Consider the following 22,716-nt stretch of genomic DNA (forward strand, 5'->3'; position numbering starts at 1 on the left):
ATAGCTGAAAAAAGCTCTCACAAATCCACCAGCAAAAGGAGAAAAAAGAGAGAGAGAGAGAGATAAAATGTTCGAAGGTGGCTAAGCTCAAAAGCACCTTGGGAAACATTTCTATTGTTGATTTTTATTAAGTCAACTCAGGAGCTACCGGATCATCCTTAACAATAAACAGTAAGAGCTCTCGACGGATGAAGCGTAGCTAACACAGGCATTCTTTAGAGCTTCGCAGACTTGAGGCTCCCAATTATCAACCTCAATGTTTTTGGAGAAATATATATGCACTTAGGAAAGCCACTTAAGTAGAGTTACTAAAACAAAAAACTAAAGGAAACAACTATCTTTTACACCTTATCTTTTTTTTTTTTTTTTTTTTTGTGGTTTTTGGCCGGGGCTAGGTTTGAACCCGCCACCTCCGGCATATGGGACCGGCGCCCTACTCCTTGAGCCACAGGCACCGCCCTACACCTTATCTTGTAAGGTAAAAAACCTTACAAGAGAATGAGGATGCTATCAGTAATAACAATAATAAAAATAGACAGCTGGGCCAGCAGGCAAATGAGTTGGCAGTGTTTACCCTGCCCTAAAATAGAATACATACGTGATTTCTGCTTCACGTTGGCTGTCATTATACCAATAACATTAAGACACTAATAGTTTGTGTCTATTGTAAGTATTTAGGGCTCTTTTAGGAACTACCCTAGGAATTTTCTGGGCCCTGCATCTGTCCTTCCACTCTCACAATGACTTGTACACTTGTGTCAGCAGCTCTGACTTCTCTGCTGAGTGGCACAGCACTGCTTCTGCTTTTCTATTAGGCATCCCCAAGTGTATGTCCCATGGGCATCTGTCAGGCTAATAGAATCTACCCTCGCCCCTACAAGCTGCCCTTCCTTCTTGGCTGACAGGCCTCCCCCATCCACCTGTCATCTTGGTCAGAAGCCCAGGCATGACCTGCCACTACCTCCTCTCCTCTCTCCCGTACAGCCAGGCGGTGACTCCTCCAGACCACATCCCGACCCAGAGGTCCATCCTAGCACAGCCTTTGTTTAGGTGTTTCATCACTTCAGGTTGACTGCAGTATCCTCCTATCTGGACTCTTTGATTTCTTTACCTTTTCTTAGTCTCCCCCACTGTAAACCAACCATCTTTCTAAAATAATAATCTCACCATATCATAATCCTGCTTACAAACCTCCAGTGACTTTCCAATCACTGCTTACAGGACAAAGCCCAAACTCTACAACAAGGCGCTCAGGAACATCCCCTGAGGGTCTAAGCACAGCTGACTTTCCCATTTTTGTCTCTCCCCATATCATACCACCTCATTTTCCACCCAAATGCACTGTCCTCTCCTCTGCCCCAGAAACATCCTTCTTTCCATCCTCCTGTGGAATCCTCCTCATGCTGAAGATAGCTTGGTTGTCTTTACCTCTGTGAAGACTGCCCTAGATTTATAAAACTGAGTTATTTGAACTTTCTCTATTATTCCATAAACACATCTTATAGAGTCTTAGAATTCTCTGATTTCGAGAATGCATTGAAACTAATCTAATCAGAGAACAGGCCTCCATCGGTTCACCCTGACAGTCCTGGGGAAGGATGGAGGGAGGCTGGCCTCTGCAGTGACTCCTTCCCAGGACCTCAACATGTCGGGGATCTCCATCTCTTTTCTTTCTCTCTGCATGTGGTCATCATTTTCTTCTACTAAAACGAGTCTCCTCTGTGAGGCCAGAAGCTGGAAAACTGGTGATTGCAGGCTTACCTTCTTAAAGGCATATAACCTGAGAAAAAGATCTTTTCTTTACCAGCGTCAGTTCAGAAAAGATTGATCAAGCTTGGGTCACGCACCGACCCATTAGATCAATGACACAGTGGGACCCCTCGGGCCACGTGCCACCTTGTCAGGGGTATTTTCCACAGAAAGGCAGTATAAACTTGGCATGTAAGGAAATCGCTGAAGCGGGAGTCACCCAACTATAAAACACTACGCCAGTTACTAGATGATTTGTGAGTACCCCCAGGACAGAACTAGAACGTCTCTTTGAACTCATCACAGAGCTTGGAACATAATAAGTACTCAGTAAATGTCTGTTAAATGAATTCAATGAGCCCTAACAAAAGATCAGTGACGTCTGAAATAGATTAGTGACGTTCCTTTTAAATAGAAAGGAATCGTGTAATAAAATTTATCAAAAGCTTCTTCCCTGTTGAGAGCAAAACGCTTTCTATAAAAATGGTAAAAATATGTACCCCTTTCTCAAAGGAAAAGAGGGAGAATGCACAGCTTGGTGAACCAAAGCTGGGGGAGGCGGGGGTGGTCCAGGCGCTCCTCAAGCATTCACACTAAGCAAGTGAGGATGGGGCAGTTTAGTGAAATATCAGAAAGCATTTTACCTAGAGATTTCACCCTCAGTAGTGAAGACTCTGTTGCTGTTCTGAGCCAAAGACTGATGTTTAAGTACAAGTCAATAGTCTTGGATGCTAATGTGACTGATTCTGTCCATGGCTCCAGCTTCTGCCTGAGTTCCAATCCAAGACTAACAGCCAGTGAGGGCTCTGGAGCAAGTCTCACAGACTCTTCCCACCCCCATATCCTTACCTATAAACTGGGGACACATAGACAATGGTTGCAGCTTTGAAGAGGGCAAGGAAACAGGCTGTAGGAAATTTCAGAGAATTTTGTAATATATCTAAAACTCATAGCCCACTGACCTGTGGAGAAAAGCTCATTTGTCAATTGTGCCTTTGACAAATACTGAGTGTACCCAGGACAAGGTGCACAATACAGGGATGATGGGACAATCTCAACCCTCACGGGGTAGCGCCAGGGCTTGCAAGAGAGACAGACATGTCAAGGAGTGAATTGTGAAATAATATGGAAACCGCAAGCTCTGTGGAGTCCCAGAGGAGGGGGGTGTTGTGACCAATCTGAAAAACTGAACAAATGTGTTCTGACCCTTCTGAACTCTGGTTTCCCTGGCTCCTCCATCACCACGACAATGGCCGAGCCCCGCCTCTGCCAGCCACAGGTGTCAGGCTTGGAGATGACAACCTGCACCATCTGTCCCTGTCCTCTATCTGCTCAGTTTAGAAAGAAAGACCCACATGTAATCAAATCAGTACCGTGACGTGGGGTAGACAATGGAATAGGTTGGAAGAGGTTCATCTTTTGGCTCATAGATTACTACTCAGTCAGCAAGCTGAGTTTGTTATTGTCACAGCCCCACCCACACCAACCTCCTTATAAAAAACTCTGGTTTGCTTCCATATTTAATTAATATTTTAATAATGCCTCATCTCCTCCCTCTGCTAACATTTTTCCATTTGCAAAATAGTTATAGCTGTTTCTTTCCAAAACACATTTGTTTCCTGTGGTATGAAAAAAAAGCAGCATAAAAATGAAGTCTCTACTTTTTAAAAACCCTACTTCCCATGATTCAAGTGACAATGAGATTTAGTGTTGAGGGTGGAGAGAAAGGATCTCAAGAAATGAAAGTTTGATGTTTTTTGCTTTTAGGAGTCTGTCTCTCAACATGCAGGGGTGGGGGTAATACAACTGCATATGTACGCGCGCACACACACACACGAATTTGTAAACAAGTCCTAAGAAAAAGATGCATTGTACATAAGATTTCAAAAATGGAGGAGTTCCGTAAGATTAATGCATTATTCATTCTTTACACGTGGGGTATATTATATACTGTAATGTCACAAGCTCCTCTAAAAGAACCAGTTGTTCACAAAGCGATTGGCTATTAGTTTTCAATCTTTGTTTGTTTGAATAATGTCGGTCCCCTGAAAGATGTTATAAAATTTAATTGAGGATTGGTGGTGTTTTTCCACTAAGGACAGCAAAAGTAAGTTCAGGGTGTCTCTGAACATCTCTCCACATGTTGGTGCCAATTATGAATAGTAACAGGCATTGCCATCAGGGCCCAGGCAGCTTTCCTGGTCAGCACCCTGGTCCAACACCCTGGTCCAGGAAAGCTGCCTGCGCCCTGATGGCAATGCCTTTCCTATTCATAACTGGCACCAACATGTGGAGATGTTCCAGGCCACCCTTCCTGTGGAAGCAGTCGAGGCTTCAGAGCTGAGGCTGGGAAATCTGTTGGCCATCTCCCCAAGCAAACTCCCAAGTCGGGAGCCAGACCACAAGCTTTTGCGATCTAGGAGAAAAACAGAATGGGGGCGGCTTGCCCTTCTTTTTTTTACAAATTTGCAAAATCATTCCAAAAATCACAAACACAATGTGGTTACCCTTTCCTTTGGAAATACTGTATTAGAATGATGAAAAATACTTAAAAAACAAAGGCCAGCAGCCTATTGAAATCATGTGGGTGGAGTGGATTTTCTGCAGCCTTCGGGAAGATAAAAGATCTGTGATGGCAATTACGTCCCAAATACGTGCAACAGAGAAAGTTTGCCTTGCCACACAGTACCACAGGTTTTCATTATTTTCACTAAGACAGACTAATATTCTTACAAACATTCTTTCCCTTTGGGTATTATTGTTAAGTTCTTGCTTTGTAGGGAAGAGTCTATTGTTCCCTGTTTCATAGTAAGGGCAGAATCTTCTGGAAAGTAGGGCATTGAGAATTTCTGGAAGATTTTTTGCTTTCTGTTTAGGAAAATAGGCTCATTGCATAGTCTACAGATCAAGGTCAATCTCTTCTCATAGGTTCTGAAGAACAGTTTCCTATTTTGAGTCTCCTTACTTTTTTAAGTTTTAATAGTTGTACACTAGGTGATACTCATTTGAGAAAGTCTTGATCCACGTAAAAATTTTAAAAATGTACTTGGAACCTGTCAGTTATACCATGTCTGCTTCTTGGAAGGAGCTGGGGAAGCTCATGATGAGGCCCCATTATAAAAAGAATGAAGACCAGAGGGAGAAAGACAGTTGTAACGAGAATGTAAAATAATACTTCCTTTGAGTAGAAATATTGGTGCCCAGCTTTCTTAACCAAAGGAAACATAATAGAGCTAGGTAAATGTAAATGCATTTTTTTTCTTTGCTATATACTAAAACTGTGCTGTTCCAATAAGAAATATCATTTCCTCCACTTAGAAGACCACAGTATTACAGCTTACATGTTATCATCCAGGATTTAACAAATTTTGTGCATGTTGACCAATTTGAATGATAAATATTAGGCAAAATCAATGTGCAATAAGGACTGAGTCTGTGGGAACATCTCTTTGCACGAAGACATAGGCATCTTGTCACTGTGACACATAAAGTCAAAGCCAAGGAGATTTCGGGATTCATCATGAGGTTCTTATATTTTATTTAATTAACAATCTTTGACATCAAGCCTTTACTAGACATTAATATTTAAATGTTATTCTTACCCCCAGTGCTACCAGTGGTTGAAGGAAAGAATTGTAAGCGAAGAAGGGAGAAAACAGCAAAACAAGCTAAAAGACCTTTCCCCAATTGCTGAGCGTCTGGGATGCACACTACCTCAGCTGGCCGTTGGTAAGGAAATTACTCAGGACGGGAAGCCTTCCGCTGAGAGCACAGAAAAGACAAGTCTTCTATTGCTGATCCACACCCCTACACAGAGTGTCTATTGCAGGAGCATAATTATGCTCTGGAGCATAAAGTCCTGGTAAATCCTATACAAAGAGAATTATTTAGGGTTCTTGGGGATTTTCTACGTTTTCTACAGGATTTCCCTTCTTAATTCCGTCCTCACGGTTTAAAGGAGAACAGGTCAGTGATTGCGCACACGCCCTCCCACGTGTCGGGGCGAGCTGTGCAGTGACATACGTTTCCTCTGGCTCAAGTCTCAACCTCTGTTGAAGCTAAGCCAGGGTTGGGGAGAGGCTGAGACACAGGGCTGAGACAGAGGCCCAAGGCTCCTAGGGGAGGAGCTTCACCCTGAAGCTTCCTGAGGGCCACACCAGTGCTCTTCTGATGCTGGGGAGTCCAAAACTCATGGTCACTGGTAGGTAACAGATGAAAACCATGAGCACTGCACGTTCACAAAAAAGATGTATGAACCACATACAGTTCTGGGCTGCATAAGCGCCTTTCAGTCAAGGATGGACCACACACACGTTACATCTCCATAAAATTTCCATGGAGTTGAAAAATTCCTGATGCCTTAGTGACACTGTAGTCAAACTGGCACAAGGCATAACTCATCTTTGTGGTGATGCTGGTGTAAAAAACCGGATGCGCTACCATCATACAAAAGTCTATCACATACCATTATACACAGATCATAATACTTGACTATGATAACAGCTATGTTATTGGTTTATGTATTTACTATACTATACTCATTATTTTAGAATGTACTCCTTCTACTTATTTTTTTTTTTTTAAGTTAACTGTAAAACAGCCTCAGGCAGGTCCTTCAGGAGTGTTCCAGGAGGTGACAGCTGCATGCATGTTACTGCCTCTGAAGACCTTCCCATTGGGACAAGATGTGGAAGTGGAAGACAATGGTGGTTATGATCCGGACCTTGGGAAGGATGAAGCTAATGTGTTTTTGTCTTAGCTTTTAACAAAAACGTTTAAAAAGTTAAAAAAAAAAACTTTAAAAAATAGAAAAATGCTTATAAAATAAGGATATAAAGAAAATATTTTTGCATAGTAGTGCATTACATTGGTTGCTTTAAGCTAAGTATTATAAGAGCCAAGACGTTTTTTAAAAATTCAAACATTTTAAAGTAGAAAAGTTACAGTAAGCCAAGGTTAATTTATTTTTTTAGTAGAGTGCCATAGCATCACAGCTCACAGCAACCTCCAGCTTTTGGGCTTAGGTGATTCTCTTGCCTTAGCTTCCCCAGTACCTGGGACTACAGGTGCCTGCCACAACGCCTGGCTATTTTTGTTGTTTTGTTATTGTTGTTGCAGTCTTAGCTGGGGCTGGGGTCGAACCTGCCACCCTCGGTATATGGGGCCGGCACCCTACTCACTGAGCTGCAGGCACCGCCCAGCCAAGGTTAATTTATTATAGAAGAATTTTTTTCAATAAACAGAGTATAGCCTAAGCATAGAGTGTGCAGAAGTCCACAGAAGTGCACAGTCATGCCTCGGCCTTCACATCCACTCCCCACTCACCCAGAGAAACTTCCAGTCCAGCAAGCTCTATTCATGGGAAGTGCCCTACACGGGTGTAGCATTTTTTCTTTTATACCATATTTTTACTGTACCTTTTTATGTTTAGATATACAAATACCATGTGTTACAGCCGCCTGCAGTATTTAGTACAGTGGCGCTGTCCAGAATGGTGTTCCAGGAGCACTAAGCTGTGCCGTGGAAGCGATACCATCTAGGTTCATGTCAGTACACTCTGCGATGTTCACACAGTGATGACATCATCGACTCAGAATGTGTCTCTGTCTTAAAGCAACACACAACTGTACTTAATTTTAAATTTTCTGGTGGGCGCATTAAAAAATTTTAGAAACAGGTGAAATTAATTTTAATAATGGATTTTATTTAACCCAATAGAACCAAAATCTCATTTCACCATTTACTAAATATGAAAAATTGAAATATTTTCTCCTCTTTTTCTTCCTACTAAGTCTTTGAAATCTAAGATACATTTTACATATATAGCACACCTCAATTCAGGCTAGACACACCTTGTGTGCTCAACAGCCCCGGGTGGCGAGAGGGTATCCATAGGACACGAATGTAGGTAGGCTCCAGCCCCGGATGGGATAGTCCCAGGCCCTGTGATAAGCCCTCCATGCTCAGGGGCTCATCTCCTTGACCAGAACAATCCTATCAAGTCTGTGCTGTAACCAGCCCCATGTTACAGATCTTAATGGGGGATATGCTATTACTATCTCAGCTTACAAATGAAGAAGCTGAAGATAAGAGTTCATGTGGTAGCTGTGAGAGAAGAATTAAATGGGTGCTGATCCTAGAAAAAGGTCCTTGGGATTAAGAAACAGCAGGAATTGGGACATCGTGGATACAGTAAACCCGTGATATGAAAAGCTCAAGATAAGATCTATGCAAATGAAACAACTTAATAGAAAATTTGTTGGTAGCTTGGCTCTTCTGAGGTCGGAAGGAAGGGAAATGTTAGTGGCGGTTAACAGTCATGGAAAGATGGAAATGAGAAGTAGCTGGGGGAGGGATGCCGTGTGACTGCCACTTTAATCCTTTCTTCAAAAAACAAATTCAAAGAATGTATGTAATTTGACCAGTTAGCATGCTCACAGCTTTCACAAACGCAGAAAAACATAGCTATGTGGCCACAGGCAAGGTACTTAACCTGATAACAATTTTCTCATCTATAAAATGGGTCTATAATACATACCTCACAAACTCGAGTAAAGGGACATTGCATATGTGAAGCAAAGAGGAAGAGGCCAGTAAATGATAATGACAATGATGTTTTTGCAAAGAATTAGGCATGCCAGACCTGAAATTCTATCCATTCTTACGCAGAGCATGTGGTCAGAGTAACATGCACAGAGAAAAACATGGTCTGCAGTCCCAGGAATGTATTAAATTTAGCTCTGAAAGAGGTAACATTGTCTTTCTGGAGTAAAAATATTTACAAGATACAGACTTTTACTGGGTATTACAGATACATGAAATGCCTCTTCACAAAGTCGGAGTAATTAAAACACGCTCTCTCTCCCCTTTCTTCCATGCCCTCACATGTTTTTCTTCTTTCATGTTTTTTTTTTCTTTCTTCATAAACAAGTAGTTTTGTTTTTAACCACACAACTCTCAGAATCAAAAAGGGAATGAATTCCAGGCATATTACCTTTGATGTGCTGGGAGGGTGCTGGGGAGGAGAGATCCTCTGGCAGGAAACAAACTAGGATCAGCACCCATTTAAACTGAACTGCGCTGGCTGCTCAGATCACGCGAGCACGGAAGCCACCACTCACACCTCATCATGCGAGTACGGAAGCCAGCACGCACACCTCAGATCACATGAGCATGGAAGCCAGCACTCACATCTCAGGTCACGCGAGTACAGAAGCCAGCACTCACACCTCAGGTCACACGAGCACGGAAGCCAGCACTCACACCTCAGGTCACACGAGCACGGAAGCCAGCACTCACATCTCAGGTCACATGAGCACGGAAGCCAGCACTCACACCTCAGGTCACACGAGCACGGAAGCCAGCACTCACATCTCAGGTCACGCGAGCACGGAAGCCAGCACTCACACCTCAGGTCACACGAGCACGGAAGCCAGCACTCACACCTCAGGTCACACGAGCACGGAAGCCAGCACTCACATCTCAGGTCACGTGAGCACGGAAGCCAGCACTCACACCTCAGGTCACACGAGCACGGAAGCCAGCACTCACATCTCAGGTCACGCGAGCACGGAAGCCAGCACTCACATCTCAGGTCACACATGCACGGAAGCCAGCACTCACACATCAGGTCATGCGAGCATGGAAGCCAGCACTCACACCTCAGATCACGCGAGCACGGAAGCCAGCACTCACACATCAGGTCACGCGAGCATGGAAGCCAGTACTCACACCTCAGGTCACACGAGCACGGAAGCCAGCACTCACACCTCAGATCACGCGAGCACGGAAGCCAGCACTCACACCTCAGATCACGCGAGCACAGAGGCCAGCACTCACACCTCAGGTCACGCGAGCACGGAAGCCAGCACTCGCACATCAGGTCACGCGAGCATGGAAGCCAGTACTCACACCTCAGGTCACACGAGCATGGAAGCCAGTACTCACACCTCAGGTCACACAAGCACGGAAGCCAGCACTCACACCTCAGGTCACACGAGCACAGAGGCCAGCACTCACACCTCAGATCACGTGAGCACGGAAGCCAGCACTCACACCTCAGGTCACACGAGCACGGAAGCCAGCACTCGCACATCAGGTCACGCGAGGATGGAAGCCAGTACTCACACCTCAGATCACACGAACATGGAAGCCAGCACTCACACATCAGGTCACGCGAGCACGGAAGCCAGTACTCACACCTCAGGTCGCACAAGCACGGAAGCCAGCACTCACACCTCAGATCACGCAAGCACGGAAGCCAGCACTCACACCTCAGGTCACATGAGCACGGAAGCCAGCACTCACACCTCAGATCACACGAGCATAGAAGCCAGCACTCACACTTCAGGTCACACATGCATGGAAGCCAGCACTCACACATCAGGTCACGCGAGCACGGAAGCTAGCACTCACACCTCAGGTCACACACGCACGGAAGCCAGCACTCACACCTCAGGTCACACGAGCACGGAAGCCAGCACTCACACCTCAGATCACACGAGAACAGAAGCCAGCACTCACACCTCAGGTCACACGAGCACGGAAGCCAGCACTCGCACATCAGGTCACGCGAGCACGGAAGCCAGCACTCACACGTCAGGTCACACACGCACGGAAGCCAGCACTCACACCTCAGGTCATGCGAGTACAGAAGCCAGCACTCACACCTCAGATCACATGAGCACGGAAGCCAGCACTCACACCTCAGGTCACACGAGCACAGAAGCCAGCACTCACACCTCAGGTCACACGAGCACGGAAGCCAGCACTCACACCTCAGGTCACACGAGCACGGAAGCCAGCACTCACACCTCAGGTCACATGAGCATGGAAGCCAGCACTCACACCTCAGGTCACATGAGCATGGAAGCCAGCACTCACACCTCAGGTCACGCGAGCACAGAAGCCAGCACTCACACCTCAGGTCACGCGAGCACAGAAGCCAGCACTCACACCTCTAAGTGATCAGGTCACCTGAGCACAGAAGCCGGCACTCACACTTCTGAGTAAATGGCACACTCTGGACATTCCTGTAGGTGACACTAAAAATGGTAGTTGGTAAGTTTACTGAAACTTATTTAATGTACACTTCAAATGGATAAATTTTGATGGGTAGATCACAAATTTTTAAAAAGCACAGTCCCAGATCAGCAGCATCAGCATCACCCAGGAGCTTGTTAGAAACGGACAGACGCCAACCCATCGGCACCAGTAGCACAGTGGTAACGGTGCCAGCAACATATACAGAGGCTGGAGGGTTCGAACCTGGCCTGAGCCAGATAAACAATGACAATCACAACCAAAAATAGCTGGGCGTTGTGACAGGCACCTGTAGTCCCAGCTACCTGGGAGGCTAAGGCAAGAGAATCGCTTAAGCCCAAGAGTTTGAGGTTGCTGTGAGCTGTCATGCCACGGCACTCTGCTAAGGGCAACATAGTGAGACTCTGTCTCAAAAAAAAAGGAAAGGAAAGGAGAAGGGAAAGGGAAAAGGAAACAGAAAAGGAAAGGAACGGAACCCTGGGAGTAAGGCACATCAACCGATCTTTCACAGCCCTCCAGATCATGCTGGTGCATGCTAAAGTTCGAGAACCACTGGATTAGAGAGATATTTAGAAGGGATAACCAACCAGACTTGGCAATTGAAAGGGAAAGTGGGAGCAGAAAAGGACAGTTCTTAAGGATTACTCCCAGTTTTCCAGATTGGGAGGCCAAGTTGCTAGTGATGCCAAGCAAGATTAGGGACATAAGAGGGGCAGGCTTGGTGGCAAGTTGAAAGGACAGACCGTGGTGCGTGTGTTCCAGGACAGAGAAGTCCACTGTAACCACAAAAAGGATCCTAGGGACCCTGTCTCCCAGGATGTAGTGACAAGGGAGACTGGGGTGTAGGGAAGGCAAGTTAGGGGGTCTACACTGACCTTTTACAACTTTAAGGAAGAAAGGTTAGGGACGTATCTAGGCAGGTATGAGGGTTAGAGGAAGCTTATTTTAGAATGAAGAAATTTTAGCTTGTTTTGTTGACAAAAAGGAAGATGATACTAAGAAATAAATAAATACAGGGTTGGGAAGAGAGAAAGAAAAAATGTATGAATCAAGACCAAGAAAAAGCAAAAAGGAGATGGATCCAAGGCAGAGTGTGGCCTGGGACAGAGGCAGCACACATCCTCCCCTGAAGCTGGAGGGTGGCAAAGCAGATGCTCGGGCAGTAGGAGAGGGAACTAAGGAACCAGCTTCACTTCCTGCAGAAACCAGGCGAGGAGGTCATCTGCTACAGAGGGGACGGGGTTGATGGAATAAGCAAGGGCAGAGGTTGTAAGAAGGGACACGACTGAAAGCAAGGGCCAGGCTGGCGGAAGCTCAGCTGGGTGAGATAAAAAAAAGACACAGAGATACCAACCACAGGCTTGTCTGACTCTCACCAGTACACTCAGCTGCCCTCAAGTAGCGGCAGAAAATACAGATGGGCATTTGCTAGAGAAGCAGAGGAAGGAGAGGACTGAGGGGTTTGAGAGTTGGTGAGAGTAACTTAGAGAATCAGCACAGGATGAACCTTGAGTTAGGGAGGACCAGTGAGTGTTGACAGGTGGGTGGAGGTGAAGGAATCAGACATCCAGGACTCTGTACAGCAGATGAGGGGAAGTGAGGCAGTGAGAGAGACAGGAGACTGTGGGCCCAGGTGGAGAGAGGAATCCAGCCATCTGAGGAGCAGCAGGTGTTTTCAGGAACAAGTACGTGATCCTAGGATGTGTGGGTGGATTGAATGCTCAAATTTGGGGGGTAAGGCCTCATACAGAAAGCATAAGGCCCCTAGGCCCACAATTCAAATGCACAGATTCTATCAAATCTCTTACCCAACAGAGGCCTTGCTCAGTTTTTTAATCTTAGAAAACACTGTGCATCCTCCATAAAGAGTTAATGAATTTTTGGCTGGAACAAACAGCTGTAGCTGGCGTTTATAAGCTAATCAACAGTGCAGAGGCCTGGACACCCTGACCAGTATTCTTCCTTCCCAGCCTGGTGCCTGAGAAACGAAGGTGTGAGTTCCGTGCTCCTGGGATCATCTACTCCTGAACAACTCATTGAGAACCTGGGTGCCATTCAGGCAAGTACTGCAGCTCTTTCCAATGAACTCCAGGGAATTTCATGGAGCCTTTGAAAATATTTCCAAGCAGTGCCCCATCTCTCCCCACCTCTGTCCTTCAGGATGGGTGTGAGGAGTAGGAGGTGGGGACACAAAGGCTAGGAGGCAGCAGAATATTTTCACAGTAGATGGATCCTGATATCAGCAGGCAGGGTTCCCAAAGCTCACTTTTCAGGGCGGTTTGTTTCTGGGGGACAGTGTATTCCAGTGTTATACCTGGTGACTGACTTCCCAGGTCTAACCACAAGTGCCTGCTTAATAGCTTGCTAGAAATTTAAGTTTTGGGACAATATACATACATCTATTCATTTGTTCTTTCCACAAAGGTTGACTGCCAACCTGTGTGCCAAGCTCCTCCCTTCTGTTCTCTTTAGCATCCTGCATTCCTCCACTTATGATAATATTGCATAATTGCCTCCTGTTAAACTGTAAGGCCTTCAAGGTTAAACACCTCTTTCTTGCTTCTCCACTGACATTTCAGTTCCTACTATGTACTCCATGGCCTTAGTTAACACTCAAGAAGTATCTGTTGAATGAATGAAGATCATGGAGAGAAATGGGCTCAGGGCAGCACCTGTAGCTCAAGGAGTGGGGCACTGGCCGCATATACTGGAGGTGGTGGGTTCAAACCCAGCCCTGGCCAAAAACTGCAAAAAAAAGAAAAGAAAAGAAATGGACTCAATTCTATTTTGGGCTTCCAGGATCACATCTCCTTAGAAACAAACGAAGAGGCCCATTCCCATTCCCTATCAGGAGAGGAATAGGGCTTGGTGTGTGTGGGGTGGTCCCCAAAGGCCAGATCCAGCCCTGAGCCTGCCCCACTCTCAGCAGTGCTAAAGGCCCAAGGAATGACCCTGCCCACTATTCTTGGCAAAGCTACCCCCTGCCAAACAGGGAAGGGTATCTGTTTTCTGTCTGCTCACTGGGGAATAGGATTCTCACAGTTTCTTCCCTGTCCACTTGGCCCTGTTACTGCTCCCAGAAGGAAATTCAGGAGGTGGGACAAACATGAGTAAACTTAGAAGGTTTCAAGATCTTTTTTAAAAGCAGCCCAGAATACACTGGAAGAGTAAATGGTATGAATCCCCACCCCCTTCTTAGGGCTGGGCAGCAGCGTCATCACCTCTGCCTCTAAGAACCCCGCACAGGCCCACAATTCCTCCTGGATCATGTGGGGTTCCCTGTCACTGCACGGAAAACACTCCCTCTTATGAATGCCACCCCAACTTCTCCTGTTTTCACTTGTGCTCTGGGAAAAGGTAAGGCTACACAGTGATGAGGAGATAGGGATTGGTTTGTATACAAAAGAACTAAATTCAATCCAAAGATTTCAATTCCACTAATATTTACAGAGCCCTACTCCATGGCTGCACCGCGCTACGCAGCGGAACTACTGAGAGAAGTAGCAGCCTGCCCCCAATGGGCTGCAGGACTGGCTGAGAAAAAGCAAATTGAGAAAACTATCCCTTCAATCATTCAGCAGATCTCTGAATGCCAATTACGCGTCAGGCATTGGAGATATCACAGGAAACACTGACTAATCTCCAAGAGCTTTATCCTTCAGTAGGAGACAGATAAACATACAAAACGATTTCAGATTGTCAAAAGCACTATTAAGTAAACAGAATGTGTAATGGACTGAGAATGGGTGGGCCTCTTTTAAATAACATACTTACAAGAGGTGTCTGGGAAATACATTTATTCTGAGCTTTCACAATTACTCACACGCCTTCACACAACGTGGGAAGAGCCCAGGAAAGCACATTCCAGGCACAGGGAAGAGCAGTGCAAAGGTCCTGAGACGGGAAGGGACTTGGCTTTTTTCAGAAACGGCCAGCCTTAGGCCAGTGTGGCCAGCATGTAGGGAGCAAAGGGGACAGCAGATGCATGGAAGTGAAGAGGGACTGCAGGGGTCAGGCTTTATCCAATGCAGGAATCCTTTAAGAAAGGCCATGCCATGCTCCTATTTGAGTGTTTAAAGATCACTATGTAGAATGGAGAATAAAGACCAAGGGCAGTGGTCCAGGCAAGAAATGATGGTGGCTTAGACAAGGATGGTAGCCATGGAGGTGAGAAGAACGGGATGGATTCAGCAGGTTTTGGAAAGAGAGGTTTAGCAGAAAGAGGGAGGAACTGAGAAACCCTGCCATGCTAACAGAGGAAGATCACGGCCATCCCAGGAGGAGGTCATACCCCTGGGGACAGCAGAAACAGATGACTCCTGAGCTGAGCATAAGAGGCTGCGGGAGGGGGCCAGGCAGGTGAGGGGATGGGGACACTAATTTTCTTCCCCAATCATTTCCTCTCTAGCAAGGCTCTACGTGTTAACAGGATGAGGTTGGCATCCATCCTGAAAGGAACATTATCCAAGCCGCAAGCTGCTACCATGGAGGCTCTCCAGCCTTCCCTCCCACTTTCTACTCCACCTCCCCTGCCCAGCACTGAAAAGTCCCCCCTAGACAAGCTGTGACTAAGTTGTGATGCGGCTAAAAGCAGACTGAGTGGCAGGGAATGCTGACAGGGGGTGGGATTAGGCTGCAGAAAGTGGGGAGTGCCAGCAGCTGAGAAGGCAGCTGCTCCACGGAGGCCACCTTCTGGGTCAAGGTGTGCAAACACCAAAGTTATATAAATCAGATGGGAGAGACTGGAGCAGAAACCACAGCTGTGGGCAGCCCACCACTCCTTCACAGGCCTCCACATCCCCATGTCCACCTGAAAGTAAAAGTGGAGAGAACTGCCTCCCCCACCAGCCTTCGCCCCCTTCTGAGATTCCATCACTCACTTAAGAGAAGCCCATGCTCCTCGGCAGTCAGGCCGTTCACACTCAGGCCGCACAGCCCCATTACTCCTCCCTGAGCCCTAACATCCCGCAGTCACACACAACTCAGATAGATCCCTAGATGTAAGTGGTCCTGTGACTGTAAAGTGACCACCATACCAGCCTGGCAAATTCTCGTCCCGAAGTCCAGATTAATAGTGACCCAGTCCTGGGAGGACTTCCCCAACACCCTGCCAGCCCCAACAACACTGGCCAATGTCCCTCACCCCATCAATTATTCCAGGTGATCTAAAACAAGTTTGCAAAACTGGCAGCCTGTGGAGTTTTTATGATTTGTAGCAGCTTAAAATGTTTTAAAATAGTTATTAACATTAAAAAATGAGGTGATTTCACATAAAATTCTAGAAGTATGGCTTGAAAAGGTTGCTTTGCAACACTTTTGTTTTATTCAAGTACTTTACAGTTTCATCCTTTTAACGTTTAAATCTCATTTCTATCATAAATTTATTTTCGTATAATGGAGAATTTTTCTCCTCACATAGCTAACCCAGTGTACTTTAGACACAAAACTTCCAACAAATCCAATTTCCAGATTTCGATCTCATTTTCACAATCTCACTTTAAATAACACATTAGCTTTTAGACACTGAGACTCCATAGCTAGTGGGAAATCAAATTCCTCCTTTAGCTTCCGATAAAACATTAACCAGAACCAAGTTTCCCAGGCTGAGTAGCTCTACTGTTCTGCCAACCCCTAAGGCTTCTGAGGATAGTTACTGAGTGGAGACATGGTCACTTTGGCCAACATGATTGCAGCAAAGGAAGGCTGAGGCTGAAACCTCAGAACTTGTCGTCTGAATTGTATTTCACCACACTCTCCACATAGGGTCAGGCTATTCCAGAAAAGTCCGCCTTTGTCCCTTGTCTCACAATGTAATGTGTGCCTTTGACCACTTCTCAGAACTAGCCCTGGACGAGCTCATCTTTTCCCAAGGGTTTCAATTAGCATGTCCCTGGAAATGACTCGAAAATCATCAACTCCAGCATTCCTGTGCCCAAAAGTCAGTTCCACACGCATGTCCTACAGGCACCTTAAACGCAACACATCCTACACCAGATTTCTTTTTTTTTGAGACAGAGTTTATGTTGCCCTCGGTAGAGTGCCGTGCATCATAGCTCACAGCAACCTCAAACTCTTGGGCTTAAGCGATTCTATTGCCTCAGCCTCCCAAGTAGCTGGGACTACAGGCATCCACCACACTTGTTGTTGCAGTTGTCATTGTTGTAGCTGGCCCAGGCTGGTTCGAACCTGCCAGCCTCTACACCAGATTTCTTATTCCCAAACCACTTCCCCTTTAGTTTCCGATCTCAATCTGCACAGACACCCTTCTTGTCACTCAGTCTTGAAACCACCAAGACCCTCCAGCCTATCTCCCAGACCTCCTCCTTTCCCACTCCATTGCCTCTATTCTAGGTAAGGCCTTTTTGTCTTTGGTTTGGATTGCAATATGTGTCTACAATCTGTGTTCCCGATCTCATCCAACTCAGACCTCCACGTGTCTGATGGCATTATTCCCAGATCACAAGTCCTAACAGGCTCCCTGCTGCCTACAAAGTTCCAACTCCACAAAATGGCATTTCAGACTTTCCACTCTTGACCCCAATTTCCCTATCCCTGGTTCTTACCACCCCGCACCTTCACTACTCACCCTGTACTTGTTACCACTCCATTTCACTTTCTCATGCTAGTCCGTCTAGCTGGGACACCTATCAAACCCTGGCCATCCTTCACTAAGTTCTCTACCGAGTCCCCAGACCTGAGCTCTCTGCACAGAGCTTCTTGTCTCCAGACACCTTCACGCACACATGGCCAGGCAGTGCATAAAAACTGGTTGGTACATGTGGAATAGGCTGTAAGCAGAAAATGTTCACAAGATTTGAAAGACTAGTATAAAAACAAAAAGGTAAAGCATTGCATTTTCTGTACTGATTGCATGTTGAAATGATGCTTTGGCTATAATGACTAAAAACATGTATTAACTTTACCTGTTTCTTTTTACTTCTTTAAGGTAGCCACTAGAAAATTTAAAATTACAAATATGGCTTGTATTAACTTTCTATGAGCCTTCATATACACCTTAGGCCTTCACTTATGCAAAGTTGACAGTCCAGCTGTGGTTTATGACTGTGTACAAGTCTGGAAGACTTTGCTTAATAAAAAGCAAGAAAAACAGGCTCGGCACCTGGAGCTCAGCGGCTACAGCGCCAGCCAAGTACACGGGAACTGGCAGGTTCAAACCCAGCCTCAGTCTGCCAGACAATGACAACTGCAACCAAAAAATAGCCAGGTGTTGTGGCAGGCGCCTGTAGTCCCAGCTACTTGGGAGGCTGAGGCAAGAGAATCGCTTAGGCCCAGGAGTTGGAGGTTGCTGTGCAGGGTGACGCCACAGCACTCTACCCAGGGCGACAGCTTGAGATTCTGTCTCAAAAAAAAAAAAAAGAAAGAAAGAAAAAAAAACAAGCACAACAAACAGCACTAACCACATCCCTTGTACTTCTCCTCTTGCTCTCAGGTCCTCCCAAAGATGACATCGCATGTGGTAAACGAGATTGATAATATACTACGCAACAAGCCCTACAGCAAGAAGGACTACAGGTCGTAGGCAGTGCGTGTGCCGCAGAAGCTGCATGGTCACGACAGCGGCCGCGCCCCGTACCGAGTGCTGTTACTAGCCAATCTCCTGAATCACTTTGCAGTCCACTGCTCAACCTCTAGTGTCCCTGGACTCTCTGAGGTATCTGCTGTTGCTACCACTGTGCACATCTGAAAACTCACAACCAAGAAAATCTGTTCTATTTTCTTACCTTGGACTGGACTCACCTATTCTTGCATCGCTCTGTACAGCTCATGCCGATGCAGTGGAGAGAATATGGGGGAAAGATGTGTTGCCTTCAGGCACCTGGTACCCCAAAGAAGGCTGTACAGATATATTTTTTCAAAAGAACAAAATACACAGATGCAACTTGAATGTATAAGAAACAGAGTAGGATATCTTCACTCGGAAGTATTGCTTGGGAGAATAAGCTGAAACAATTTTACATTTTTTTCCTATCTTTACACATTCATTATCAGCAAGTTTTGTTTCACTGGTCATTAATCTGCTTTATTACCTTTCAAATATTTACTATTGCTTGGATCCAAAATGGCCCTGTACAAGAATTTATCCAGTGTGTTTATTAGAATTCCAATAATGTTATCCATTTACATATAGAGACATTATGGGTAATTTATGAAAGCAAAGGTTACACTGCTATGGGAACTTAGCTTTAAACAAATCACAATGTATCTGCAGTTAAGTGTTGTTTTACCTTTTATTAAAACTTGCTTTATAGTTCAACTGCTTATAGGCATAACTTCTGCAAGTTTCAATATTTGAGCTTTAAAAATAAATATACACATGCTCATTTTGTAAGTAAACCTGTAAAATACCTAAAAAGGCAAATGTTCAGCTTCATTAGCACTGGACTTTCAATATAATGCTTAGGATTTGGGAGGAGTTATTAACAGTGAACCATAGGCTTTATGAAAAATGCTATGTTCCTCCTCAGAATATGCTAGGTGAATTAACTTGCCCAGTAAAAAGCAAAATGTTAAAGAACTTCCTGATTCTATAATCATATTATATGCACCAAACTGTAAACGCATGAAAGTTCTCTGCATGGATTAAAGGGTGCACTTAGCGTCTGCGGTACATCTAGCCCTGCTACTACTGGCTACTTACCCCCATTACTGTCCCACTTCAGAAAAATCGTGAGACTACAGTGTGCGTTGCTATCTGTAAAAAGGGAGAAAACATGTTTTTCTTTCTTGAGATGGGGGTGGTCCTTTAACTCTTATGTAGAAATTCTAGGATGGACAAATTCTAATTTTCTGATCAGTTTCCTCATACAGAAATTATTTTGAGATTTACGGAATATATCATTTTAAAATGTTATTTTCTGTCCAGATCTATGTCAAGATTAAGTTCTATTCTTAAAATGTTAGGGGAAGACATTTAACAAATTTTCTTTTTGATTACTACTACCTGTATGCTAATAAAAGTTTGGACTTTGTTTTGCCCAAGAATGTCAGATTAATGATGGAAATGGATCATTTTTTCGGTTGTTCATTGTGTATTCAAACCAGTGAACTACTGTATATATAAATGAGCTGAGGGGTGTCTCCTGGGAAACGCAACTGAACTTACTTGCTTAGAGTAATAAAAACATTTTGTGCATCCAACCTCACATTAGTTTTTATCTGATTTTTCATTATAAAAGAGATGTATTTTTTATGTAAAATATATACATACAAAATGCATATGCCATAAAATAGGCAATAATCGAAATGAAAATTATGTTGGTAGCCAAGCTACACTGAACAACTGACAGAAATAGTGATGGACAGAGACATAGTTGCAATCCTATCTTGTTTCGTATTAACAGAGAATATAATTAGCTACTGAAGATATCATTTCTCAATGGGTTTTGGAATACTCTGCACTAAGGCTAAAGCTTTTCAAAGGTACTCAAACAAACAAAAAACCCTGCAAATCAAAACCAAATATAAATATTATTGTTCGCTGTGGGAATAACCTGTTCTTATATGCAAACTACCTGCAATGGTAAATATACTAGATAATACATTTCACACTCAGATCCTTAAGAAAAATTTCCAGCGGCGCCTGTGGCTCAGTGAGTAGGGCGCCGGCCCCATATGCCAAGGGTGGCGGGTTCAAACCCAGCGCCAGCCAAACTGCAACAAAAAAATAGCCAGGCATTGTGGCAAGCGCCTGTAGTCCCAGCTGCTCAGGAGGCTGAGGCAAGAGAATTGCGTAAGCCCAAGACTTAGAGGTTGCTGTGAGCCGTGTGACGCCACGGCACTCTACCCGAGAGCGGTACAGTGAGACTCTGTCTCTACAAAAAAAAAAAAAAGAAAAATGTCCACGCACTCAGTCTTTTCTCTTCTGGAAAGAATTCCCTGACGGAGAACATATTATGCTGAAGGGTAACCTGGATAGCAGCCATCCCTATACTGAGATCTCAGGTACGAGAAATGCTAACTAGAAATCCTGTGCCTGGCTTCCCACTGTAAGAACTGTCACTTCATCTTCGTGCAGAAAGCACCATCATGGGGCAGAAGCCAGAGCTTGAAGGAACCTTAGCCATCTGCAAAGCCATCCCTCTGGTGAAATGAGTAAAGTGGGCCCAGAAAAAAACTTACCCAAACTCATACAGCTAGTTAATGGTAAAACCGAAGTATTTTACGTTCCAGTCTGGTGTCCCTTTAAGGAGAACTTTTTCTATTTAAGTTTAAAAATTGTGAGAATTTTTAAATTAAAAGAGCTTAAGTACAAACCCAAATTAAGAAATCAGACAAGAGGGAAAAGATACACTGAAACGTCATGAAGGCCAATAAGAATAAGTGAGTTGTTAACCATTTCCCTAAGAATCTACACCAACCACTCAAAAGACCCTCTGAATCTTCAATTCGCACCTACTTGGGTGCAAATCCAAGGAGGCAGGAAACGTCCTCAGGAGTAGATATATCTGTAAATTAGTTTTCTCCACACCTGTACATGAATGCGTATCTTCCCAAGAGTCTCCAGAAACAGCAGTGACTGCAAGCACACCACAAACAGGATGCAGCAGGCCCCATCAGAGGCCTGAGGTCCGCTCTTCACAGTAACTGCTCAAGGCCTGTCAGCGCCTTACAGACATTTGATCAGTAACTACAAAAATACACACTGACATGTGTAGGAAATTAAACTCGCAGTTAGTGTGAAATAAGGTATAAAGATGATGTATTTACTCACATGTTCTTATAAAGTCCAAGGAAAATATAAAATTTTAAAAAGCAAAGTTTAATCATACTTGTTAAGCAAAACCTCTCACAAGAATTCTGACTATAAACTCAATCTCCATATTGCAGTTAACATCAAAACTTGCTTCAAACGATCCTTTCCAAGTTGCAGTAATATACAAATACAACCAGTAAATTTTTACTGGCTAAAAAAATTTCAATCCAAGATTTTTATTAAGTTGTAAATGAGGAAGTTAAAAATAGGTAAAGGAAAATGTTATAACACTTTAAGCTTCCACTTATCACGAGTGTGAAAAAAAGAAATTAATTGCTTTGAATCCCGATTACAACAGAATCTTCTTTTACTGCTGTTGCGTATAAGGTTTTTTTAAGATAAAAATTCTATAGCAGGTTTTTACTATTTAAATCAGACCGAACACATCATCATTTCTTGTGCCACAGACAAGATGGGGAGAGTACAAAGGAAGAGATTCTGCAATTCTTGGGAGTAAAGTACTGGTACAGTAAATCCTTAACAGAAACTGTTGAACTGTTGAGTATACACCTTATCATCTTACGCACAGAAATTTATCTAGCAGTACAGAAAGAAAACATTATCAGGATTAAAAACAGTAATATAGGAGAAACTAAGGACAGAAAACAAATTTTACTTTCTTTCCTACAAATTTTCAGTTTATTAATTCAAGAGAAATTCCATTGAGAATATTGGGCTGATAACCTAGTTCACCAATCCACTAAGTAAGCTACCCTGTATCATACGCACAGGAAGAATGGTGGTAAATTTTCCCCCATCGCTGCAGGCACTGCCATCTAGTGGCAAGTTTTCGCCAGTAACTTAACAAGGCTAATACCCTAGCTCTAGAAACAAATAAGACAATGATGGTTTATCAAAAGATCATTTTGTCAAATAAGCAAAAGCAACTCCTATAAAAACTCCATGCCACCAACATACTGAATGGCTTTTTATCAAAAGTTTAAAAAAAAATACTTATGTGTAGCCCTAACTGTACCTTGTATCTCTTTAAGTTATAAATAAAACTAACAACATTTATAACATTCATCTTAAATTTATTAACAGAACAGAAACTAAAGATCAGGAATATATTTCCTTGAGGTACAGCTTTTAGGAAATTATTGGATGTGGTCAAAGATAATAGGAATACGAAACTGTTACCACTTGTGGTT

General features: G+C 44.2%; 1 protein-coding gene across 3 annotated transcripts in view; it reads left to right on the forward strand.

Annotated features, from left to right (window-relative positions):
• The window catches only part of KCNAB1 (potassium voltage-gated channel subfamily A regulatory beta subunit 1), a 441,389-nt gene extending 421,434 nt beyond the window's left edge, over nucleotides 1-19,955 (forward strand). For all 3 annotated transcript variants that reach the window (XM_053600068.1, XM_053600069.1, XM_053600070.1), the window contains exons 12-13: nucleotides 5,358-5,478; nucleotides 12,762-19,955. In XM_053600068.1, the coding sequence (XP_053456043.1) occupies nucleotides 5,358-5,478; nucleotides 12,762-12,904 (264 nt within the window). In that variant the 3' untranslated portion in view covers nucleotides 12,905-19,955. The remainder of the gene's footprint in view (nucleotides 1-5,357; nucleotides 5,479-12,761) is intronic.
• The last annotated feature ends 2,761 nt before the right edge of the window (nucleotides 19,956-22,716 follow it).

The sequence above is a fragment of the Nycticebus coucang genome, chromosome 8, assembly GCF_027406575.1.
Source record: "Nycticebus coucang isolate mNycCou1 chromosome 8, mNycCou1.pri, whole genome shotgun sequence".
NCBI classification, from domain to species: Eukaryota; Metazoa; Chordata; class Mammalia; order Primates; family Lorisidae; genus Nycticebus; species Nycticebus coucang.